This window comes from Argiope bruennichi, chromosome 11 (assembly GCF_947563725.1).
Source record: "Argiope bruennichi chromosome 11, qqArgBrue1.1, whole genome shotgun sequence".
NCBI classification, from domain to species: Eukaryota; Metazoa; Arthropoda; class Arachnida; order Araneae; family Araneidae; genus Argiope; species Argiope bruennichi.
In genome coordinates, this window is record NC_079161.1 from 88,794,044 (window position 1) to 88,817,175 (window position 23,132).

The following is a 23,132-nucleotide window of genomic DNA, read 5'->3' on the forward strand; positions in this document are numbered from 1 at the left end:
GAAAATCATACCACATATTTTTCTATACCTTCTTATAATTCAAAATTATATCTTTCCAGTAATATTGATTGAATTTCTGTGCAATTTTCCTTCAATTTAAATCCATTTTTCAAAATTCAATAAATAACAAGCGATGCAGACGATTTTGATGTTGGGAAGTAAATAAGTATTCGATTGCTGAGCAACAGTGTGACTTATAGATACTCTATTTTTGTTTTCCTTGATAATTCTTTTTTTTTCCCTGCAGAGATATTTTTATCGGAATTTTTCCATTTTTTTGTTTTTGGATTCATTGGGATTTCGTCGAGTTTTAATATTAAATGAATACTTTTTCACATACAGGCATATGATCTTAAAAAATAAAATAAATTAAATAACAAAGTGCTTAGCTCATACTTTTTTTGTCTGTTCCTATTTTCAATAATAAATATTTTAATATCAAACTGCATTTAATTTTGGTATGCTAGATGTTCTTTAATACACAGCATAAATTGCTTGTTATAGAATGTTTTAGATTAAAATTCAGAAAATTAGTCGCCTTGCTATTATTTCTGATAGTAATATTTAAAATTAAGTTTTTATAGCTGTATAGTTAAAAAATTTGATTTCGCATATGAAATTATGTATTTGATCTGGAACCAAATGTTCTAGATTCATATTAAATTTTAAAGGAAGTTAGTTTCAGTGAAGATGTCTAAAATAAATTCTAGATTCTGTTCACTAACAACGAAGTCAAACATAAAATACTAAATTAAAAATCTACGAGAAAGGAGAGTAGAAAAAAATTCTTGCCGATTATTCTTTATAGTACTTTGCATAGCCGTATTTTAATTTTAACTTTTTGATATTTAATAAAAAATTTTTATCTAGATATCTAAATTATAAATAAATTTTAAATAAATTCAAAACTTTCCTTATAAAATTATGCTGCTGAAAACTAATTCCATGCACTTTATTAAAATATATAACTCATAACCGATGATGAATACTATATAACAATTTTGTAATTATTCAATAATAATAATCCATTGTATGATACTATTTCTAGCGAATGTTCGATTGAATTATCAGATTAAAACCTCGACCAGTCACCTTCTCTAAATATTTTAAAACCGCGTCAATATATCACAAGTACGGTACAATATATACATGAGAATACATACGAGACATTATATAAATATGCATTCTCTAGATAATATTGCGTTGGTGTTTTGGCAGGGCTAGATAATAATACGTCTAGAACTGCGTCTAGACTGTTGTGAGGAATACACTGTTCTAATGATAATGTGCCTCTTCGGGGCCTTAATGAGTGTACTGCAGGTTCCTTTGTTAAATATTCTGGTTATAAGGAACATAATGCTTGTACCATGTTAAGTAGTGTAATGGTGTGTGCTGTTGTATATATACGTAGTTAAAATAAAGTTTTATCTATGCATTTTTTGATATAATCCACATGCAACAGTTAATTTGTGGCCATTAACAGATATATACATTTTAAATACGAATTTTCAGACTAGAAAAATCAGAATTTTAAATAATATTTATTTCCACGTAATTTGCTATCTTTTTAACCAGGTCGCTGTGTTTTTCTTATATCAATTAACCCTAAAATTTTGACTTGGCATAATCTTAAAAATCCCCCCTCCCCTTTTTTTGTCGAATAAATTTCTCACGCCGTATTTCCAAGTCATAGAAGATAAAACCGTCCCCTTTTATTTGCCTTTATATTTGGCAATCGTTTTTTTTTTTTTTTCGATTTATCAGTCTAAACATCACATATGCGGTTTTATAATGCAAGGTGCAAAGCTTTCTATGAGACGATTAGAGAAAACGTAGATTATCCATTCGGAGAATAGAATATTTGTGAGTTGCTAAACATTTAAATGAAACTTATTGCTTATTTACATTGCATTATATAATTATTTAGACATGCTTTCTTATGGTCCTGGACTTTTTCCTTGTCAATGATATTTTAATTTCACTTAACTTGTATTATTAATAAATTTAAAATAAACTAAACAATAAAAAATTCATAATTTTTTCTGTTTATTTCAATATTATAATGTATACAAAAAGCATTCTGAATAATATTTTGAAAGAATATATATAAAAAGTATTCAGAATAATATTCTGAAAGAATATATACAAAAAGCATTCTGACTAATATTCTGAAAAAATATATACAAAAAAGCATTCTGAAAGAATAATCCTGTTTATTCAATATTATAATTATAATATATATAAATTGCATATTCCTTGATTTGTCGTTGACTTGTTTCTGAGATTATGTTATTACATGTTCTAACGTTCTTTCTACTGCGATTGTTTGGGTTAAATACACTGTTATATTCTTATATCCTCTCTTTAAGCAGAAAATAGTTGAAAAAAATCATGCTACAAGTTCTTCAAGAATTTTTTATTAGAAATTTTGGAACCATGAATAATGCAAATGCTGTTGAAGCTCGGTGAGTGGAGAGTTTTCCAGGTATTTTTTTCAATGAATATATAAGCAAGCTGAAACAACAAAAAAATGCATACCGAGTAATGAATTAACGTTAATTAGAAGCTGAAAATGCATGAACATCGAGAAGAAAAGAGAGAAATATGAATGTTTTTGCTTATGTAATAATTCATAGATATCTAGCATTGAAAACATAGTTATTCACCTGTTTCTTCTGGGGAAAAAAAGCTGGCGACGCGTAATTACACAAATTTTTAGAAACGAATTCTGCTTTTTTTAATGCTAATCAGATGGCTGTTATTATTTAAGTGAGAGCAAATTAAAATACTTCGTCATTTATTTTTGGGTTGAATAATAAAAAGTTATTTCTTCTATCGGAATTTAAACAAAAGCAAAACATGTCAAAAAATAAACGTAGCAATTTGTTTATTTGTTTTTAGTTAGTATTAATTTTTACACAAATAAAAATGTATCTTTATTATAGCAAACGATATTTTTAAAAAAAAATATGAGTTGTTGAAAATGATAAATGCTTTTAAATATTTAAAGTATTTTAGTGGTAAAATTTCTTGCTATCATAATTTTTTTTCAAATACTCGTAAAGTTAATATATTTTTTATTCCAACAGTCGGAATAATTTCAAATACGTAAAAAACTCTGCATTCTTTTTTTTTCTCGAATTCATGATATTTATGTTTTCTCACGAAATTAAATTTTTTCGCAAATGCTTTTTGAGCTAAAAAATGACAAACTATATCATTCATTCGGAAACTAAACAAAAAAAATTAAATAAATATGTCAAAATAAAAAATGACTTCTGTAGCTGACTAGATTAAATCTAATATTATTATTTACACCGTAAATAATAATTACCAATTGGAATAGTTTTATGTCACGAACGATATTTAAATCTATAAAATACAAATACAAAAATCAAAACTTGTCGAACTATTTGAAATAGTTTTCAGACAATAATATTTATTTGCAAATATTTCTGAAATTAAAGTCGCAGTAATATATTTTGCAAACGATAATATTTAAATGATCGCCTTTTTTTTAATATTTGTAAAAAAATTTTCTTTTCCCATCTCTCTCTCTTTTTTTTTTAGTATTTAATTACAGGAAGATTAAAAAAAAGGAATAAAAAACACTGTATGTTTTTTTTATCACTTTGCTGAATGGTTATACTTGGCTTCGTTCTAAGGAATTTTTTTTATGTATTTGGCCTTAAAGGTTTCAGTTTGTAATTATGATTTTTAAAAAATCAAAAACTCAAAAATGATGCTCAAGAAACTCTGAATACAAAAATTGACCAACATTATGTCTAACAATCAATCTATAATACTTACTTTAAATAATGATGCAATTTAAACACTACTTATATGATCAGCATGTGAATGCTAAGATCCCTAATACCTTTTATATCAAAGTTAAGATATCAAAATAAATTGGCATTACCAAATTATCGTTTGCGGTTTAGATCATTAAGCTATCACGCGCACAAGTGAAATAAAAACAGATAATGGCATTGATTATCCTTAATCAGAGTCATAACTGAATGGAATTGCCGCAAACTCATAATTACAATGATTGATCGATTCAACTGAACCCATGTCCGAATTCTATTATACAGTAGAATCGTAGCGGAAAATGATATATTTTTCCATCTAATTTTCATTTTAGGCACGTACCACTGCTTCAACAAGTTACTGGTATTCAAAACTGTTATTCTGTTGTGAAGGGTATGTTTGGACGTATATTGATTAAAAATTAAAATGGTTTTTGTGTCGGGTTGTTATTTTGCGGCCCATTTATTTCCTCGGAAACTGGAATTGTATTAAAATTTTAGTGTTTATGTTGGCAGTTGTGTTTAAAATTATGGTTGTTACTTTATGTAATTTGCAGGTATTCTAAATGGTGCGAGTTCATTTGATACATATAAAGGCGCGTGTCATATAGAATCTAATAATTCATTGTCAACTGCACTGTTATGTTATATCCCTTTTCTTCGTATGGATATGACCAGAGACATGTCATATAGTTTTCTTTTCATTTCAAAATTATAAATATATTTGTCACTTATTCATATTGAAATTTTCAAATCAAGCCTCAAAAGTGATCACCTAATTTCATTTCTTTAAATAATACTTCAAATCATGATTTCAAGTTATATTTTTCTTCTATTTTGCTTGTGTTGTGAAATTTCTAATACTAATTTTACATATGAAATAAAAATTAGTATATTAGTTCTGATGCTTCTTTATCATGTAATGCTGGTTTAGAAAATGAAGGCAGTGATCCCAAATATAAAAATGAAATAGCCAAAAAAGCTTAAAAGCTTTTATTGAATAATTTGTAATTGTTCTTTATTTATTTTTAATTATTTAAAATGGTTGACTTATCACATTTTTTATTCCAGGAAAAATATATTCAATGAAAATATTTTCATTAAACAATTAAAATTTTTAATTTGATTTTGATTATTTTTTTTAAATTTAACTACAAAATGATTAATTTATGCGTTTTTTACATTCATTTAAATACATTTCTAAAATCTTGTTTACAGATAAAGAAAATATTATAAATTAAATAATATTCAAAACCTGCTAAAAAATAATGTAAATAAAAATATTAAGATGTCGCCTTTGATAGCGTTTTAAAAACTTGGGGAAAAAATGTGTATCAAAAATTTGGACCTCAAAACAAAATTTGTAAAGAGTTGAAGCGCTGACAGAAATGCAAATTGGAATTTTTTATTGGAAAAAGGAAGTTTAAATCACATTTATAACATATGTCATTTTTTAATCAGCATTTAGAAATTTTCTTTCGTATTATATTTATTGTGTTTCATTTCTTTATAATATTGTTTTGGACTTCTCACGCTTTTACAATTTTATTTTGATTTCTATATTTCTGATAATAATTATTTTTTATTTTAGTATCTTAATAAAAGTTAGCTTTAAACCAATTTTAAAATTTTATAATTGACGGTAGACTAATTTCAAAACAGGCACATTCTGTTTTGCATTTTAAAACTTATCCATAAAAAAAATCAATTCCGATTTTTTTTAATCTGCTTAATATTTATTTCTATCTATGGTAGATGCAAAGTTTAAAGATTTTCCCCAAGATTTCTGGGCAGAATTTTTTGACAAAAGATGCTGGTGCTCATTTTTGACAAAAATGAGTTACTGCATCTTCATCGTTTTTAAAAGAAGAAATGTAAAAGAAAGAGTTAAAGACGATAAAAATCTCCGCTTTGATGTTGCAAACAAGTAAAAGTGCTGAAAATATTGATTTTGAGGATGATAAATTGATGAAGAAGTTAGATCAGCTGATGATTATTCTGCAATCTCAGATTGTAATCTACCTAAGTGTTCTAATAAAACTAGAAAAATGAGTTCTTATAAAAAATTCCTAATTGCAGGAATAAATTAATAACGGCAATGAATTATTGTATAGTATGAAATGATATCTATGAAAAATTAAATGGCTACAGCAAAAATGTGAAACCTTTGAATTACAAAAAATTTAATTATACATAATTAACATTAATTAAAACTGAATATTTCAATTAAATTAAATTTCATTTTGCAGACAGTTTTTTCCCTATCTTTTTAAGAATTTTGCTACACATTTTTTTTTCAATGAAATTATTATCCAATCAATTATTTGAATAAACATGCCAAAACCGAAATGAAAGTGTTTGAATTTATTTTTATTTATTTATTTATTTATTCTGCAACTTCTGCCAGTATTACATCACCATCTAAATGTTGTCCTTGTATAATATAGTGTTTTTCATTTTCTTCTTGTTTTTTTATTTTTTGTTGCTATTTAAAATATCCATTTGCTTTTTCATAATTTTACCTGTTCTGATTGTTTTAGATTATTCACTTTTTACGTTTTTCATTCAAGATATACAGAGAAAGAGTATCTTAAAATTTGAAAACTAAATATTCATAAATCTACATATTTTAGACCTCAAGATTCCGGAAAAATGATTTTAACTATTATGCTGGTCTGTAAATCGATAACTCAAATACATAACACATTGGACTAATAAAATCTGACACATATTTTAGCACCGAAATTTCGATTTCTATCAAATTTTTAATTTAATCCGTGTTTGGAAATTTTTTTTTATTTGTTGGTGTGTATATAAATATGTTTATCCGAAAACACAAGTTATATAGGTTTCTATCTAATCTTTATATCGATTATCTATTTTCTGTATTTATTTTAGAATTAAATCCATCAGCTGGTAAAACTGCTGATGAATTTGTCTTTTGGCTATTTAATTTGGCTGTATTTATTTTGGCTATTTGTTTTTTGGCTAATATTTGTCTTTTCGGCTACGATAACTCAAAAATCCAACAAATTAGCTTAAAGGAATTTGGTATATGGTCTTTCTATCAACTTTTCAATTCACTGTTTTCTAATTTTAGTAGCTGCATGAGAAAAGATGCCAAATGTGCTTGTAAAAAAAGTTTATAATTCTGAAACAAATTAACACTTCTATCATATATTTTAGAATACATTCAATTATTTTTAAATATTTCCGTAATAATAGCAATTTATCTGAAGAAAGATTTCTTTCGAATCCTTACTATTTAATTTAAGACACAAATGATTATTTTATTTGCTAAATTAAAATATATTTAATGTTCTTTCAAATTAAATGCATTTATTTGAAAGAAATTATTAATGGCAGCAACTCTTTTGGCAGGCGATTTTTCTTTTTTGTTCTTATGTATGTTAAATCAAGTGACAAACTAATGTATGATCTTAATAAAAATCTTTGTTTAAAAAACTTTACACAAATAGACTGATGAATAATATTTAATTTTCAAATTATTCTCAATTTATATTTAATCATCTTCATTTAGATGGTTAGAATCATTTTCAAGCTTGGGCAAAAAGAAATAAACAGAAATAAAAAAATATAGAATAATTTAAAATTCATTTCTTTAAACAAATGAGAAAAATGGTGTATTGAGATAGCATCTACCCTATAGCATATACTATCAGAGGTTTCAAAATTCGAAGATTTTGTGACGCCATCACGGTTTAAAGAAGAATTATAACACATTATAAGGCCATAACAACATTTGAATAAAGAACAATTTTTAATAAATAATTCATGAATTATTAACTCAAAACTATAATAATGTAAAGTTAAAAGGAAAAAAAATTCAGAACAATCTAAAAATTGCTGCTGTAAAGGTTTTTTTTTTTAAAGCAAATTGTAAAAATACATAGATATAGTCATTTTTTGTTTTTTATTTTTTTCATATAAATGAAATTTTTTTACTGGATTTTGACACTTTCAAAGATCTAAAAAATTAAATCAGTGCGTATATGAACGTAATTAACTAAAAAAATAATAAGATAGACAACAGTAAACAGGATCAAAAAGAAAGATATTATCAAACTTTCTATCGAATTTCTTAATCCTCATTGCTAATATTTGTTTTTATTTATCAATTAATCAAATAAATTTAATTGTATTTTTAAATCATTGCTTCAATATTAACCATCAACCTAACAGATCAATAGTCATTTAATTATGCTAATTTAATGATATTAAACGGCCGAAAATATAGCTATTCGATTTTGAATGCATGAATTTTATGTAATAGAAGTTAAACAAACAAAAAAAATTATGTCAAAAACAAAATTTATATATATATATTTTTAATTCATTTTAGCAAACTTGCTCGTTTTTTTTTAGGTTTGACGAACCGTTATTATATAGATAATAAAATATCTTACATAATTCTAAAATGAAAGAAAAGATTTATTTCCTTCAGGAAATCCTGCTTACTTAAATCTTAAATAAGTAAACTTAGTTTATCTCTCGCCAAATAAAACGGAGATCATTTCTTATTTTAAACCTAAAAACAAAGTAACCTTTGAGTAAATAGACTCAAAAAGAAATAAAATTCTCGATTTATTTTCGCTTTTATTTTATATAAAAATTACTTATCTTTAAAGATATTTTAGAAATCGTTTTCTACATTGCTGAGATTAATAGTTCACAATCGTGATTCAGTTGAAAGATATTTCAGTTTTCATCTTATTTCGGAAATTGGACTCCCATTATTGATTTTTGAAGAGCCAGTTGTGGGGAAATTAAATAAAACGATTTGTTCGCGGAGTATAAAATTCATTGTAGAATAAATTTCGGTTTTTTTTTCGCAGTTTTTTTTTTTTTTTGTCTTGTTTTATTTTTGTGGGTTTTTTTTATAAAATTATTCGTTTCAATATAAAACAGATTCTTTTGTAATGTTTTTTAATTTATTTTGACTTGTTCTTACACATATAATTAAAACACAAGGCATATTTATTATTTATTTGATGACGATTTCTACCGGGAATAGTTTATTTAATTCAACTTAAAATTTACAGAACATTTGAGATATTTATGGATTTATCTCATTTCTTTGTATCAAATTATATTGTCTCTAAATCACTTGATTTTAATATATTTCTAAATTTATAAATTCAGAAATATGATTATTTGATATAGATTTGTACTTAAATTTTGTTTAATGTCTTTCTTCTTTCTTCAATAAAATTATTCCAAATATTTGATATCATTTAATATCTTGTAGTAAATCAACGTGAGAATATAAGTAAACAAAAAGGAAATTAAAGGAATTGGTTAATTGTTATAAATAGAAAATATTAATTAAGTATATTTATGTATAACATTTTTATTAAATTTTGAAACCAGGTTACTTATTTAAGTTTTGCTTATTAATTTAAAAGGAATTCTGACATCAGAGTTTATATTCCATACTTTCTCGTCCTTTAGTTAACTTACTTGGAATTAAACCGAAAGTTGAAGAATCTCTAATCAATTAATGGATTCAATTCCTATGCCGTCACATTCATTTTTTTTTAAAAAATATCTGCGCATGCCTCAAATTTCACGATGTCTTACACTGTGTTGTAACATCTCGAACTTGTTTTTTTCTCCCGGAAGATACTATAGGAATTGCAAAATTAAATTGACGCAATGCATTTGGAATACCTGATATAAACTAGAAATGATTTCATTTGGAACTATTCTCTCTTATTTTCATAGTTCTTGTTTCGTCAAGTGTTTCAATAAGAGATGAGCACTTTTAACTACTCAGCAGGAAATATCCAAAGTTCAGATAACATTGTTTTAACAACTCTACCCCCTTTTAATCTTACTTTGCATATTTCTAGAATTATGAAATGTTTCTAAAATATCTACCTAATTGTCTCACCACTATTTTTTACAATTAATTTTGCATAAAGTTGAAATACGAAGTTTTAGCAGGAACGAAAAGGTTCATTTGCCATTTCTTTTTTTAATTCGCTATTCCAGATTCCAGTAACGATGATTCACTCTGTGTTTAATCTTTTTCCTATGCCAACTCAAATTAACTAAAATAATGAAAATCTCACAATTTTGACATTCTGATTTTGGAACCAAATGTGACAAAAACTTTCATAATCACTATTCTTCTGCGATTTTCGGTTGAACTGTTGATTCGGTGTAAACTGTTGGAAGATAGATCTATAATTTTCAACTGTTATTACTTGATTAGATTGGTATTGGTGTCAGTATACCATTTTCCTATTTTTACAATTTTTGTTTCTGTTGCCTAAGTGTGGAAATGTATTAACCTTCGATTGTAAAAGTGAAAACAGAATTTTATTTGTAAAATGAAAAGAATACAAAAATTAATTAAATAAATCGAAATTTCATAATTTTGACATTCTAATTTTGGAGCCAAATATATCAAAAACTTGCATAATCACCTTTCTTGTCCGATTTTCGGTTGAACTGTTGATTCGGTGAAATTGTTGGGAGATAGATTTATAATTTTCATCTGTTATTATATGATTAGATAGATATTGGTGTCAGTATACCATTTTCCTATTTTTACAATTTTTGTTTCTGTTACCTAAGTGTGGAAATTTGCTAACTTCGATTATAAACATAAAAATAGAATTTTATCTAAAAAATAAAAAGAATACAAAAATTAGCTAAAAAAATTGAAATCTCATAATTTTGACATTCTAATTTTGGAACCAAATATGGCAGAAACTTGCATTCATTACCATTCTTAAGTGTGATTTTCGGTAATTGTAGTAAAACAACAGTTATCTTTATATTAAGATTGATCAGCTGTAAAAGTTTCTTTCCAGCAGACATCTTTCAACTGCAGTAAAAAAAAAAAATGATAGATTGAAATAATAACTTCATAATAAAATGATTAAGTTGTTTGGGCTTTACTGTAAAACAATCACACATGGCAAAATGGGAAAGAGGTAATTTACATTTAGTTGAAATAAAAATTATTAAAATTAAAATGAATGATCTAAAAAAATTAATTTAGGATTAAAGAGACTCTCGAACATTTATAGAACTTCATAATTTCCACGAAATAAATTTTATTCAAATTAATGTCTTTGAAATTTTTTTAATCATTTAATTTAAATATTTCTAATATTTTCTTACATGATAAATTTTTCCTGATTTTGTGTTAAAATGTATACTATTTTCTCCCCCCACCCTCTAATAAAAAAATCTCTTAAACTTACTTTTAACATATTTTAAATTCGAATATCATAGTTAAAATTCAAATCACATGAGAATTCTTTATTTATAAAAAAGCAAATTTCCAATTGTTGCTCTTTACATTGAATGTAAACAAGCAAAGTTTCAAATATTTATCCAGACAAATAAAGTTTCAAATATTTATTTAGAATTTAAATACGTTATTTTATAAACTGAATTATTTAACTATGCGTTTAAATCACAAATAGAGTAACTCTGGAGATTACATGAAAATAGACGATTTGTTTTTATAAATACAATGCTAACAAAAAGAGATCATAATAAATAATTCATTTTTTTTCCAATCAATCTCATTGAATACTTTTATCCGAAGTGTAGAAGCTGAACGTAGTCATATGTTGCCATCATTCAAAAATTAGTCTCATAACGATAAAAAGCAATCTTTCAGTTCTGACTCAACATAAAATGTCAAAATAAAATCGCCTGCCAAAATGATTTATTATTTCGTCGTTAAAATAAATTATCGTCTGCTATGAATGAATTTAAGAGGTTGAAGGAGTAGATCGCGAAACAGTGATTTTTTATATTTTATGTACATATAAAATGTAGATGACAAACTATCACTATGTGTATTCTTCATTCAAAAAACATTTTATCTAGAATTTGCATATCAGGATTCTTATGTATTTGCGAGTTTGTTAAGAAATTTTAACATTTATTTTACAATTTAAATTAAATAGTCTTTTTGAATGAGATGATTTAATATATGATAATATAACGTTAAATATAATCGCAGACTTATGTAATAGTTTGTTAATTTTTAACGAATTCTCCATAATAAATTATTAAAATATCGCTTTATTAAGTTTAACTATGCAATGATAATAAATTCCTTTCAAATATTACAAACTGAAAAGTTAGAGATATAAAAAATTATACAAAATTTTACTTTTATAGTAATTGAATGTATTATTGATTGTAGATAAAATTCATGCAATCTATCGAGCAATAAGAAATTTTTCATTCATTCCTTATTATTATAGAAATTTAGCTGAAATAAATAAACATCTTCTATTCATAAAAAAATAAAATTTGGTGGTTTGAGTTACGGTGTTTAGTTCTTTCAGCTATCTTTTTTGGATAATTTTATTTACCTGTTTCCCGTACTTGATAGAACAGTGCCTTTTTTAGATTTTCTTTTGTCCGAGATTGAAGAATATTATGGTATTCTGTTTCTGTTTCGTACAAATTCTGCAAAAATTAAAAGATGCATTTCTTCAAAAAAAAATTTGTAAAATTTATTCTCAGAAAATAAGATTGTAACATTTAATAAAATATCAAGGCATTCATCAAAATCCTAAAATATTCTCTTTTTTTTTAATCTTTATTTGATTTTTATTTAGAAAATATTGTTGTATTAGTTTATTATACAATTCGCTCCAAAGCAGTGGATAATTATCTCTTTTAAAAGCAACTTGGTAGGAAAATATAATGTTAAAAATTTTTAACCTTGATTAAAACAATAAAAAAATCTGCTTCAGTTTGCAGAAATAAAACCTGTACCACATACTCACAAAAGCATTAGCACGATAAGAGAGATGGTTATAATATGTTACATAATTCATATTTTGTGACGAATTGCACTGATTTACCTTAAAAAAGATTCATATCAAGATAAATTGCATCCGCCATTTATATCAGTTAAAAGAGCAACTATTTGGTGAAAAATAAGTCATTGGTAAAAATAAAATAAAAATTTGATGATTTCTTATTCTACTATTTTATTTTACATAAAAGTATACAGAAAACAATCGTTTTTAGTTTTATAAAGACAAGATAAATATTAACTGGATTTAAAATTAATATATTCAGTTCAGGTTAATAAATAATTCATCTGAACATTTTGAAACTAATAGAAATGTATCCTTTTATTTGTTTCAATACAACATTTAAAAAAAATATTTATATAAATTATATTCATCAAAAGAATTTAATCAGTAAATATAATATTTTATTACAGTTAATAGTCTTAATTTAAACGTACGCTAAAAAGTGTTATCGTTTACTTTTCCATCATAATTCTTACCTCTTTCTTTCAAGCAAAATTTATTTAATTATGAGAAACTTCTTACTCATAATTTATTTAAGTTAAAAAAGTAGAAGAATGTTTTACAAATTATCTGTATAAAATTATTCATAAATATTGTTGTTTAATCAATGTAAGAGAAAAACCTAAAGTAACAAATCGTCTGCATAGATTCTTTCATTATATCGTAATTTAATTTTAAAATAAAACAAATAACAAGATTTACACATCATTTCTATAAAATTATTATTTTAATGAATAGCTAATAATCATTAATAACGTTTCACGATTAATATTTCATGAGTTTTCCTTCAAATTACAACAACGAAATATGAAAACTTAAACCTTTGTTGCTATAAAACGTTTAAGGAAAGAGGAAAATAATAGATACTTAAACTCTCAAGAGATAAATTATGCTTTAAAAATGAATTCTGAAATTCTTAATTTATTCATTTACATTAGTGTTATTCTTAATGAATAGCCATAATTGAAAAAAGGTCATATTCACTGGAATTGTTTAAAAAAGAAAAAAGTAATTTTCTTTTCTTCGCTCCCGAATATGCCGCTTTTGTAGTTGCTGCTAATATCTCACAATTTCCTTTTGCCATTTTTAATTCGATCCACTTTTTTTTTAATTCTATTTCTCAAATATGTTTTTATTATTTAAGTCGCTTTAAAGAGAAAACGAAACATTTTTCTCTGATGCAGAAAATTGTCTCTTTTAATTAATAATTCTTTCCTAATGATTATTTATTTAATGATTTTCAGAATAAGACTAAGAGCATAATTTGCTACGTCAAATATAGCAATTATTCTTTAATGTTCCCAGCTTAATAAAGTTTTAATGAGTAGTTGCTAGTTAGTAAAAAATATCTAATAGTTTTCTGTTAGATATTTTTAATAATCTGTTGTTGTCGTTCTTTTTTTTTTCCTTCCGATTTCTGTTGTTCCATTTCTTATTCAATGTTAATTATTTTTGCGAGTCAAATTTAAGTGAAAAGTAATTCTTGTCACTTTTGTTTAATGCATGATAAATTAAAATAAAAGCATCCTATTTTAAATCTCATTTATTTATTCATAATTATAAATCTGCTTTTATGCTTGTAGTTGCATTAAATACCAATGGCTTGGCAGGTGTTGTTAAAAAAGAAGTGATATGCATTTCGAATATTATATTTAACTTGTCATAGTTTTTTTATTTAATTAAGCTTTATACTTACCTAATGTTTTATAAATTTTATTATTAATATCTTATAATAATATCAATTTCTCTTTTACATTCTAACAGAATTCGGCAATAAAAGACAAATATTGACCATGTAAACAAAAATTATTTGTCGTTGCCATTGATCTAAAATAAAAGATTTTGTTTTGGATTATTTGAATAAATGCCACTCATATTTTAATTTATTTTGAAATTTTTATTGATAATTTATTGAAAACACAAAATAAATCATTTGGTAATATTTTTGAAATAAATTGCATTCCTGATTTTACAACTAATTAATGGATTTTTTATTTACATATTTATTGAGATTAAAGATGCATTTAAAGAACAAAGTATGAAACCTTTTACTTTTGAAAATCATCTTCCACCTGTTGTTCAAATTATTTTCTGAAATTGAAAATAAAATACTTTTCTCAAAAGAGAGCGTTTTTTTTTTTTTTTTTTTTTTTTTTTTTTATAAAATTAAATCCTTATTTAGTAAGTAAATAATTTGGAGAAGCAAATTTCAGTTCACTAGTTTTAATAATTATTACTAAATCAAATATTTCATATTTATGGATTTTTTTTAATTATTAGACATGTGAGAATAATATAATGAATAAATTTGTAGCAGGTGGAATTTTCTATTAAAATTAATATTGACGTGTTGTTATCAAAAGCCCAGTGCAATAACATTTTGTGTAATTAATATTTTTTTTATTTCTTTAGAAGATTTAATAATTAATGTTTGATATCTGTAATTTTATTGCGTCTAGATATGACGCCATATTTAGTTGTTGATTTAACTTTCTGGGCATTATACCTCGTTTGATATGACTGAATCACTAGAAGTAAAGAAGATTAGGTATTGGCCACATCCTACGCATCTAAAAACGTCAACAATTCGATGATCAGATGATAGATATCAGAGTTTTAAAAGAACTTTAATTACTCTATTTTTTATTATTTAAATTTTATAATAACTCTTTTCATAAAAAAAAATCTCTTTTTCTGAATTTGAACTAAATGAATCATATTCCTTTGATTTTGCCATTAAAAGTAACTTTTTCTAAGTTTTCAATGTAATTAAAATTCTAAGTCGATTCAAACTGCATTTTTTTATTATTTAGCATTTTTTATTTATTATTTTGTACTTTGTAAAAAAGAAAAAGAAACTGGTGATGCCAACCATTAATATTTTTTATTGATTTAAGAAGGATAATTCTTATTCATTCTTACATTTATCTAATTAAGAATGGTATTTAAGACTTTATTTTATTCTGAATATATATTTACTTAAAATGTTATATCATAAAAGAATTTTAATTGTGTGTTGGATAGGAAAATAAGTAAAACATAGATTGTCTGACAAAAGTTTTATAAAATCCACTTTTTTAAAAATATTTCTGAGAATCAATAAGATAAATAATCTGAAAATTCTTATCTGTTATTTAAAGAAATAAAACTGTTTTTCTCACATAATTATTTTCAATAATTAATTTTGTTTATAGATATATTTGCCAAATATTATTAAAGAAAGCTCTAAAATTCTTGGAATTTTCCTAATTCTAGATAATGAATTACGAAACCTTTAAAAATGGCGAACAAATTTTAAAGATTTGTGTAATTTTTATTAATTTTCTTTGTAATTAATCCATTCTTTAATTTCTGCGTTATAATAAGCATAATTCTCTTTCTATGATGGATTAATTCTGATTCTACCCTTTTCTATGAAAAATTGAAAAGGATAAAACCAAGATGACTTTTTAAAATAATTTGAAAATCAGTAAACTTTAATAATGATTCCATGTGTAAAAAATCGTACTGTGTGAATAAATATCGAAACATTTTTGCAGATTATATTTTTTCCCCATGATCTAAATATTTTACGAGTTAATGATTTTTTATTTTTTTTACTTTTCATTTATGTCTGTGTAGGCAAATAAAGCGTTTTCAAAAATAACATTTATTGAAATAGATGAAAACAATAATATCGTCTTCAAATTTAATTCAGAATGTAATAATAATCCAAACGAAATAAAATAAATATTAATGAAACTTTTCTTCTCTACGTCTGTGCATCTTAAAAATTCTTTTAAAAGTTTATAGCATTAATTTTTTAATAGAAATCTTTCAAGAAATTCCGATAAATTATCAAATTTCAGATATAAAATGATTTTATTATTTTTCAAACTGTAAAAATCTCTTTTTCACTTTCTGATGGAAATCTTTATATTCAGTTTCATTCTTTTCACTCATTTTAGAATCATATTTTATATTTAAAATCGAAATAATCTTCTAATGAAAATCTAAACTTTTGTGATAAATATTATTTAATATTTAAATACTTAAAATTCTTGAAAATGTTTATTTAATAATATGTTTATTGCCATTATATCCCTGAAGTATTTTGACGTATAAATCTAAACTTTTATCTTTGAATTAATTTTAAAAAATATTTTGACATCACTATTCATTCTAAGGCAAACAGAGTCTATCTGTACTACATCAAAAAAGTAGATTATATATATCTGACTAAGATTTACAAAAATGCTCTTACTTTAAGATAAATTTTAAATACTGTATCCATTATATGAGTTATGTATTTCATAATTCTGTAAGTTAATTTTAATAATTATTAAAAGATAATTAATGAAATTAGTATATTTGTAAATTTTTTGATGATTTAAAAAAATGTTGGTTTTCTATTTGAAATAAATCTTTATCATTTCAGCAACAAAATATGTAAATTTTAGTTTCAAAACGCATATCAAACAATTTATTATAATGAAATATTAATTACTTAAATAATAATATTTAAAAGCTATAGAACGCAGCTAAATATCGTTAAAAAATGGCAACGTATAAGCAATAAAAAATATTTGAATAATAAAACATTAAACTCGTAATTTATAATTAAGTAAATGAACAAATAAAAGTAAAACTGAAAAATATAAATATACAAATTATTCTTTCGTCTATTCAAAAACATATCAAAATCCCACATTTAAAAAAATACGTTTCAAAAAATCTTTTGCTCAAAGGCAATTTTAATAAGAAATAAATTTATAAAAACAATTTAATAAAGAAAATTTTGTGCTATCTAAGTAATATACAGAAAAGTGAAAGACCGTATACATTAAACTAAAATTTGATTCTATTTTTAGTTACTATTTTTCCTTCAAATTTGCATTCTTATCAATATTAAAATTTTGAAATTTTGCTTCATATAAAATACATTTGCTAAGGAAATATGATTCGAAAAATAAAATTTGTGCTTGCCATTATCTGATTATGGTTTTACTAGGAATACATATTTATTTAAGCATGAAAATTTCTGAAAAGCTAACAGTTTATCAGCCTTAATCAAATAATAATTCTTAGCGTTGTTTTCCTTATTTGCATATTTACTGCATACGATTTTATTTTCCGAGAAGCAGCTATTAAATGCTTAATTCTGGATTTTCTGCGAAAACAGCTCTACTTCCCAAAATCTTGTTCATAATGGGTTTAATTTTTAGTCGAACAGGAGCATTTTCAATACGAAACTTTTATCGCGATGTCACCAATTTAATTTTCCTTAATGAGGTGGAGGATGTGAACTTTATGGTATTAATTTATATTAGTATGCGAAATGGTGCCAATGTATTATATTCAAATTTATAAAGTTTCTGCATTCAATTCTAAATGGATTTAATTTATTAAAATTATTTTTATTTTATTTTGCTCTTATTTTTTTTTTAAACTTTCGTTTTGTCTTTTTTTTATGGTCCTCAAACGTTTTAAAAAATATTAAAATTTTAATAAAAATCATTTCGAAATATAAAAATTTATTTTGCATATTGGCATCATTTTTTCTGGGTAAAATTGACAAAAACGGTATAATTTCTCCCTTTTTGTTCGGAACTGTAAAATGTTTTTAGGGTTTTTTTTTAAATAAGTTATTATCATAATTATATGAATATTTTTAATCGTCACTTCAAATATTTCATTCTTATATCACATTTTAAAACTTTTTATCTTTCTTTCTGCTGAAAAAAAAATGAATTTTATTATTGAGGTATCGTTAATACCGATGCCTTGAATATTATTGTTACAGCATTAATTCCGAACAATTTATTGAGAAAAGAAATAATAATGGAAACATAAATTTAATAAAAATTACTGCAAAATATGTGCTTTAAGAAACATTTTATACAAAAATGGCTAATCTAATGATAAGTCGTATAAAAAACGGAAGTCATTAAGAAATCTTTTTACGCAAATATATAAGCAAAGATTACAAAAATTATAAACACTTGTAAATATTTATAATCGCTGATAGTTACACGAATACATAAATGCATATAAATTATTAATACTTTAATAATAATAACAGAGAGTCGATTATTGGATAATGAAATAACGATTCCAATACAAAGTTTTATAATATCAATAATGAATAAGTGAACAATTGTTAAAATGAGAATATTTAATACTTCGAATAAAATACTAATAAATAAATTCCAAATATTATTTAATTTAAATGTAATACATTTCTTCGAAAATTAATCAAAATTATTCATCTAGTATTGACTCTAAATATCTAGAGACATTGAATAATTCTTATAAAATCATTTACAATGAATTATCTATAATGTATATTTAGAATTGTGGCAATTAGAAATACTTTCTCTATTAATTGACTAGCAACGTACTGGAAGATAATTACTGAAGTATAAACATCCACCAAATATCTCATTTCATTTCGATTCGGAAATACTCATTTTAATTTCAAATAGTTCCTTTCGTCTTATGCTGTTAAGCGAATGAAACTTAACCAACCATGACGTATTTGATTTGTTAATTTTTCACTTGATTTATGGAATTTTCGAAACCTTTATTACAATTGAAGATTGTGGTTCAAGACTATTTTTTTAAGTTTGAGCTGGTATTTTAATTATTTTTATCATTCTATATTTGTTAGGCAAAAACATTTCTTTTTCAAATTTATGTAAATTATTTTTGTTTTTTATACATGTTATATAAAAATGCATTTTCCCCAAATTTTATAAAAAGAATTCTTTATTAATTTATTAATAACATTTCTAATTTAAGCTTTATTATCTCTTGTTAATTTTCATTTGTTAACCTCTTAATATTCTATAAGGGAATAAATCAGTTAACTTTTTTGAAAGTCCACTCATAATCATTATTGGATGCGAGCAATATATATAATTTATAAAAAATAAGAAAATCAAATTTGATTAACAAAAAAATTTAAAATTGTTTCAAACATATTGCATTCATTAAAAAAATTTTTGCATTACAAAAATGACAAAAGAATCAACTGTTAAAAATATTTTCAGGAAAACTCTCAAAATTTCAAACGCATGCATTAAATCAGTAATTCTCCAGCTGTGGCCGAAAAGATCTTAAAATAAAAACAAAAATGGCACAAAGTCCAAAGAGTTTTCAAAGCAAAAAATAAGAAAAGAAAATGTCTATCAATAGAAAAATAAAAATTCGCTATTAAGAAAAGAAATTAATACTTTCAATACAATAGAGGTATTTAAAAATTAATTATTTAAAATTCTAAAATGTTTTCGAAAGACGAAAAAATATCAAAAAGTGGAAGGGAATTAATGCGAAATGGAGAACGGGTCCTCTACTTTTAAAACTGATTGTAATTTAAAAAACTCAACTTTTATTAGTGTATTAATAGAAAAATAAAAATTACATTATTTCAACTTTCCCTACTTTTTAGCTTTCAAGCTTAATTATTCAGGAATCTCTAACTGAGTTTAAAATCAAAATTTAATGAATTGACTGAGTAACTGATGGTTAAGTTTTGAAAATATTAAATGTCATTGAGAGTACATAAGTGTAGAAATTGGAATTTTTTTAATGCTTCAGGAAATGAATGAAAAATAGATTATTGAATTAACGTAAAGTCAGCAGGTTTTCTAAAAATGTATGAATATGACTAAATATTTTAATTTCAGAAAAAAGAGCGAAATGCAGTTGTTGTCATTCTAAGCGTCATATATGTTCTAATATAAATGTCGCGAAGTCATAATTAATCGTCGAGCACTGATTCCGAATATGCAGAATGAATAATTCTTTCCATACAAAAACACTTCAAAACGAATTAGGCGCGCCGTTTCAATTAAAATCCTAAATCGACAAGTGCTGCAATCCGAAATCCTTGCTTTATTGATTGGCTAAAACAAACAACGTATCGGAAAATAATTATTGAAGTATAAATATCCCCTAATTATCTCATTTCAATTTCGAGTATTTCCCGTCATTCAATTCAATCGCCAAATCGGAATGAAAACTTAACCATCCATGCCGCATTTGATTTGTTAATGTTGTTTCAGAAACGGGAGAAACAAATTTATTACGATCCTTCCTCGGAAAATATTTAGTTAAAACCATGTAGTAAGTTCGCAGCGATTTATTGATTTGTGTCGTTTTGGCGACTGCGCTTGGCGAGATTTTGCGTTCCACTTCACAGCAACCCTAATTCTTTCCGTTTATTTTCAATGTAGCCTCGAGCCCGGACCACGGCGGAAACCCGGATCTGTCCGCCAATCCTCCGCCAGCTTCATCGCCGCATTTCAGGCCTACGATGCAAAGTCCTGGTCCTCCATACCAAAGTGAGTATTTTTACAATTATTTAAAATAAATGTATTTTTTTATTAGTGGGAAATGGCATCATTCGTGAAATCGTTCACTGCGAATAAAATGTTCCATGTGTGAAATTCCGCTTATGCGTTCGCCCGCATATGTTAGCAGCGCCATCTATACTCCGATGTTTTGACTGGCGCGAAGTTGTTGGAATAAAATGAATTAATGCGCATTTTTGAGTTTTTGTTATGGTTTTACAACGGCGTGCGGGGTTTAAGTTGGGAGGTTTCGTTTTCAATGAAGCATGGTTTTTCCGCTCACGGATCTTCGTGGCGGAAAAAATTGCGCTTGCTTTGCTTAATGCCCAATGAACTTATAATTTTTTAAATTTTATTTTGTTTTGTTTTAATAAAATATTGAATAGAAAAACGAAAAAGAAAGATTTTTTTGCAGATTATCTTGAGATTTTTCTATGTAACATATCCGCCGCTGTCATCGTTATTTCTAAACTGTTAGACATAAATCGAACGCGATCAATAGAGTCAAGTCGCAGTTTGCGCATGCTTAGAAATAATTCGTTATTCTGTATAAAGCGATAAAACTACATATGAATATATTTAACCAATACAGTCTGTCCAAAAAATTTATAATAGTTCTGATTTTTTGCTCTTGTTTATTATACATAATGAAATAATTAAAATTTTAGCATGTTCAATCATCTGCTGAAAAAGAATTCTAAAAAGGAAATTTTTAGATCAATACTGAAATAAAATCTGCAAGCGATTTTATATAATTAATTTAATTGAAAATGATGCATAAATTATTTACTTATCGTTACACCATTAAATTGAAAATATGCTCTTAATTTTAACAAAAATCAATTAATTCCTATAAATACATCTATTTAATCTGATTAATTATTCATTTTATTAAATAACAGTGTCTTTTCTGATATTATAAAGTAAAAAGCATAAATAGATAATATATTGTAAAAAATAGTATAATCATGAATGACTTATTTGTTCTTGTTTTTTTCGGTAAAAATAATTAGAAATGAATTAGAAATGTATTTATTTAAAATAGTCGCTTTAATATAAAATGTTTAAGGTATCTGACGAAAAAAATAAAATTTCAGAGTTTATTAAAAAAGCTTCATCAAGGTTTTAATTTATTTCGAAAATAAAATTTGTTTAATTAATACAAATGTCACTTGATATTTTTCTTCATTTTTCTCAGTCGTTTGCAGAATTTCTGTTGTGTCGCAATTTATTTCTTTTCCAGAAAAAAAATCAATAATTTATTATACCTTTTGCACTTAACTTTTCTGTAATTATAACAAAACGAGCAAACGCGAACAAAATCAAAAGCTCAATTTCTTTAACATATTTAATTTTAATATTAGTTTAGCATGTCATATTAAAGAGAATTTGAATCTTCCGTTGAAACAAATGCAAAAACAAATATTTGATGAATGTTACATATGAATAAATTAGTTGAATCATTTACATCTTTCACAAATTTAAATGATTTAAGAATTTGCGTACTCACTACTTCTTACAAAAACTATCCTTTAAGAATTTAGCCTGACATATAATTTAGTATTGTACCTGTGCATAATTTTAAAATAAAACTGATCTTTGAAGCGGAAAAAACATTTCTTCATTAATTATTTCATCCATTTGTGGTATAAATTCTTCGTTGGGATTATTCAGACATGGAAAGAATGAAAATTTCTCAGGAAATTAAATAAATTAATTTTTTAAATAGAATCTATATTTAATAATAATAATCAATCGGTAGTATCTTTGAAATTTTATTTCTCTTGGAGTGAAATAATGTTTGTGATGAAAAATGAATTAATATTCAAGTGTAATAAATTTCTACAAAAAAACGTTAATTTATTTCATCGATTTAACCGATTTAACTGCGTGAAAAAGTGCCAAACATTATATTCTCACATAACTATTGTGATGAAAGAAATAAAAAATCTTTTTTTTTCTCCTCTGAAATAGTTGAAAGCTTTTTAAAAAATGCTCATTATGCAATAATACTTTAAAATTATTATTTTTTTCAATCTCAAATCGATTTACAAGAATAAATAAATTTGAAAAAAATCTGTTGCCTAATTATGTGCAGATATTTACGATGCTTTTAAACCATTGATTCTTTTTTAATTTCTGTCATATTAAAAAAAAAATGCTAA

General features: G+C 24.5%; 1 protein-coding gene across 2 annotated transcripts in view; it reads left to right on the top strand.

The window, feature by feature from the left end:
* LOC129957232 (cuticle collagen bli-1-like) overlaps positions 1–23,132 on the top strand; it is a 233,583-nt gene that overhangs the window by 120,631 nt on the left and 89,820 nt on the right. For both annotated transcript variants that reach the window (XM_056069472.1, XM_056069473.1), the window contains exon 2: positions 20,851–20,958. In XM_056069472.1, coding sequence (XP_055925447.1) covers positions 20,851–20,958 — 108 coding nt within the window. The remainder of the gene's footprint in view (positions 1–20,850; positions 20,959–23,132) is intronic.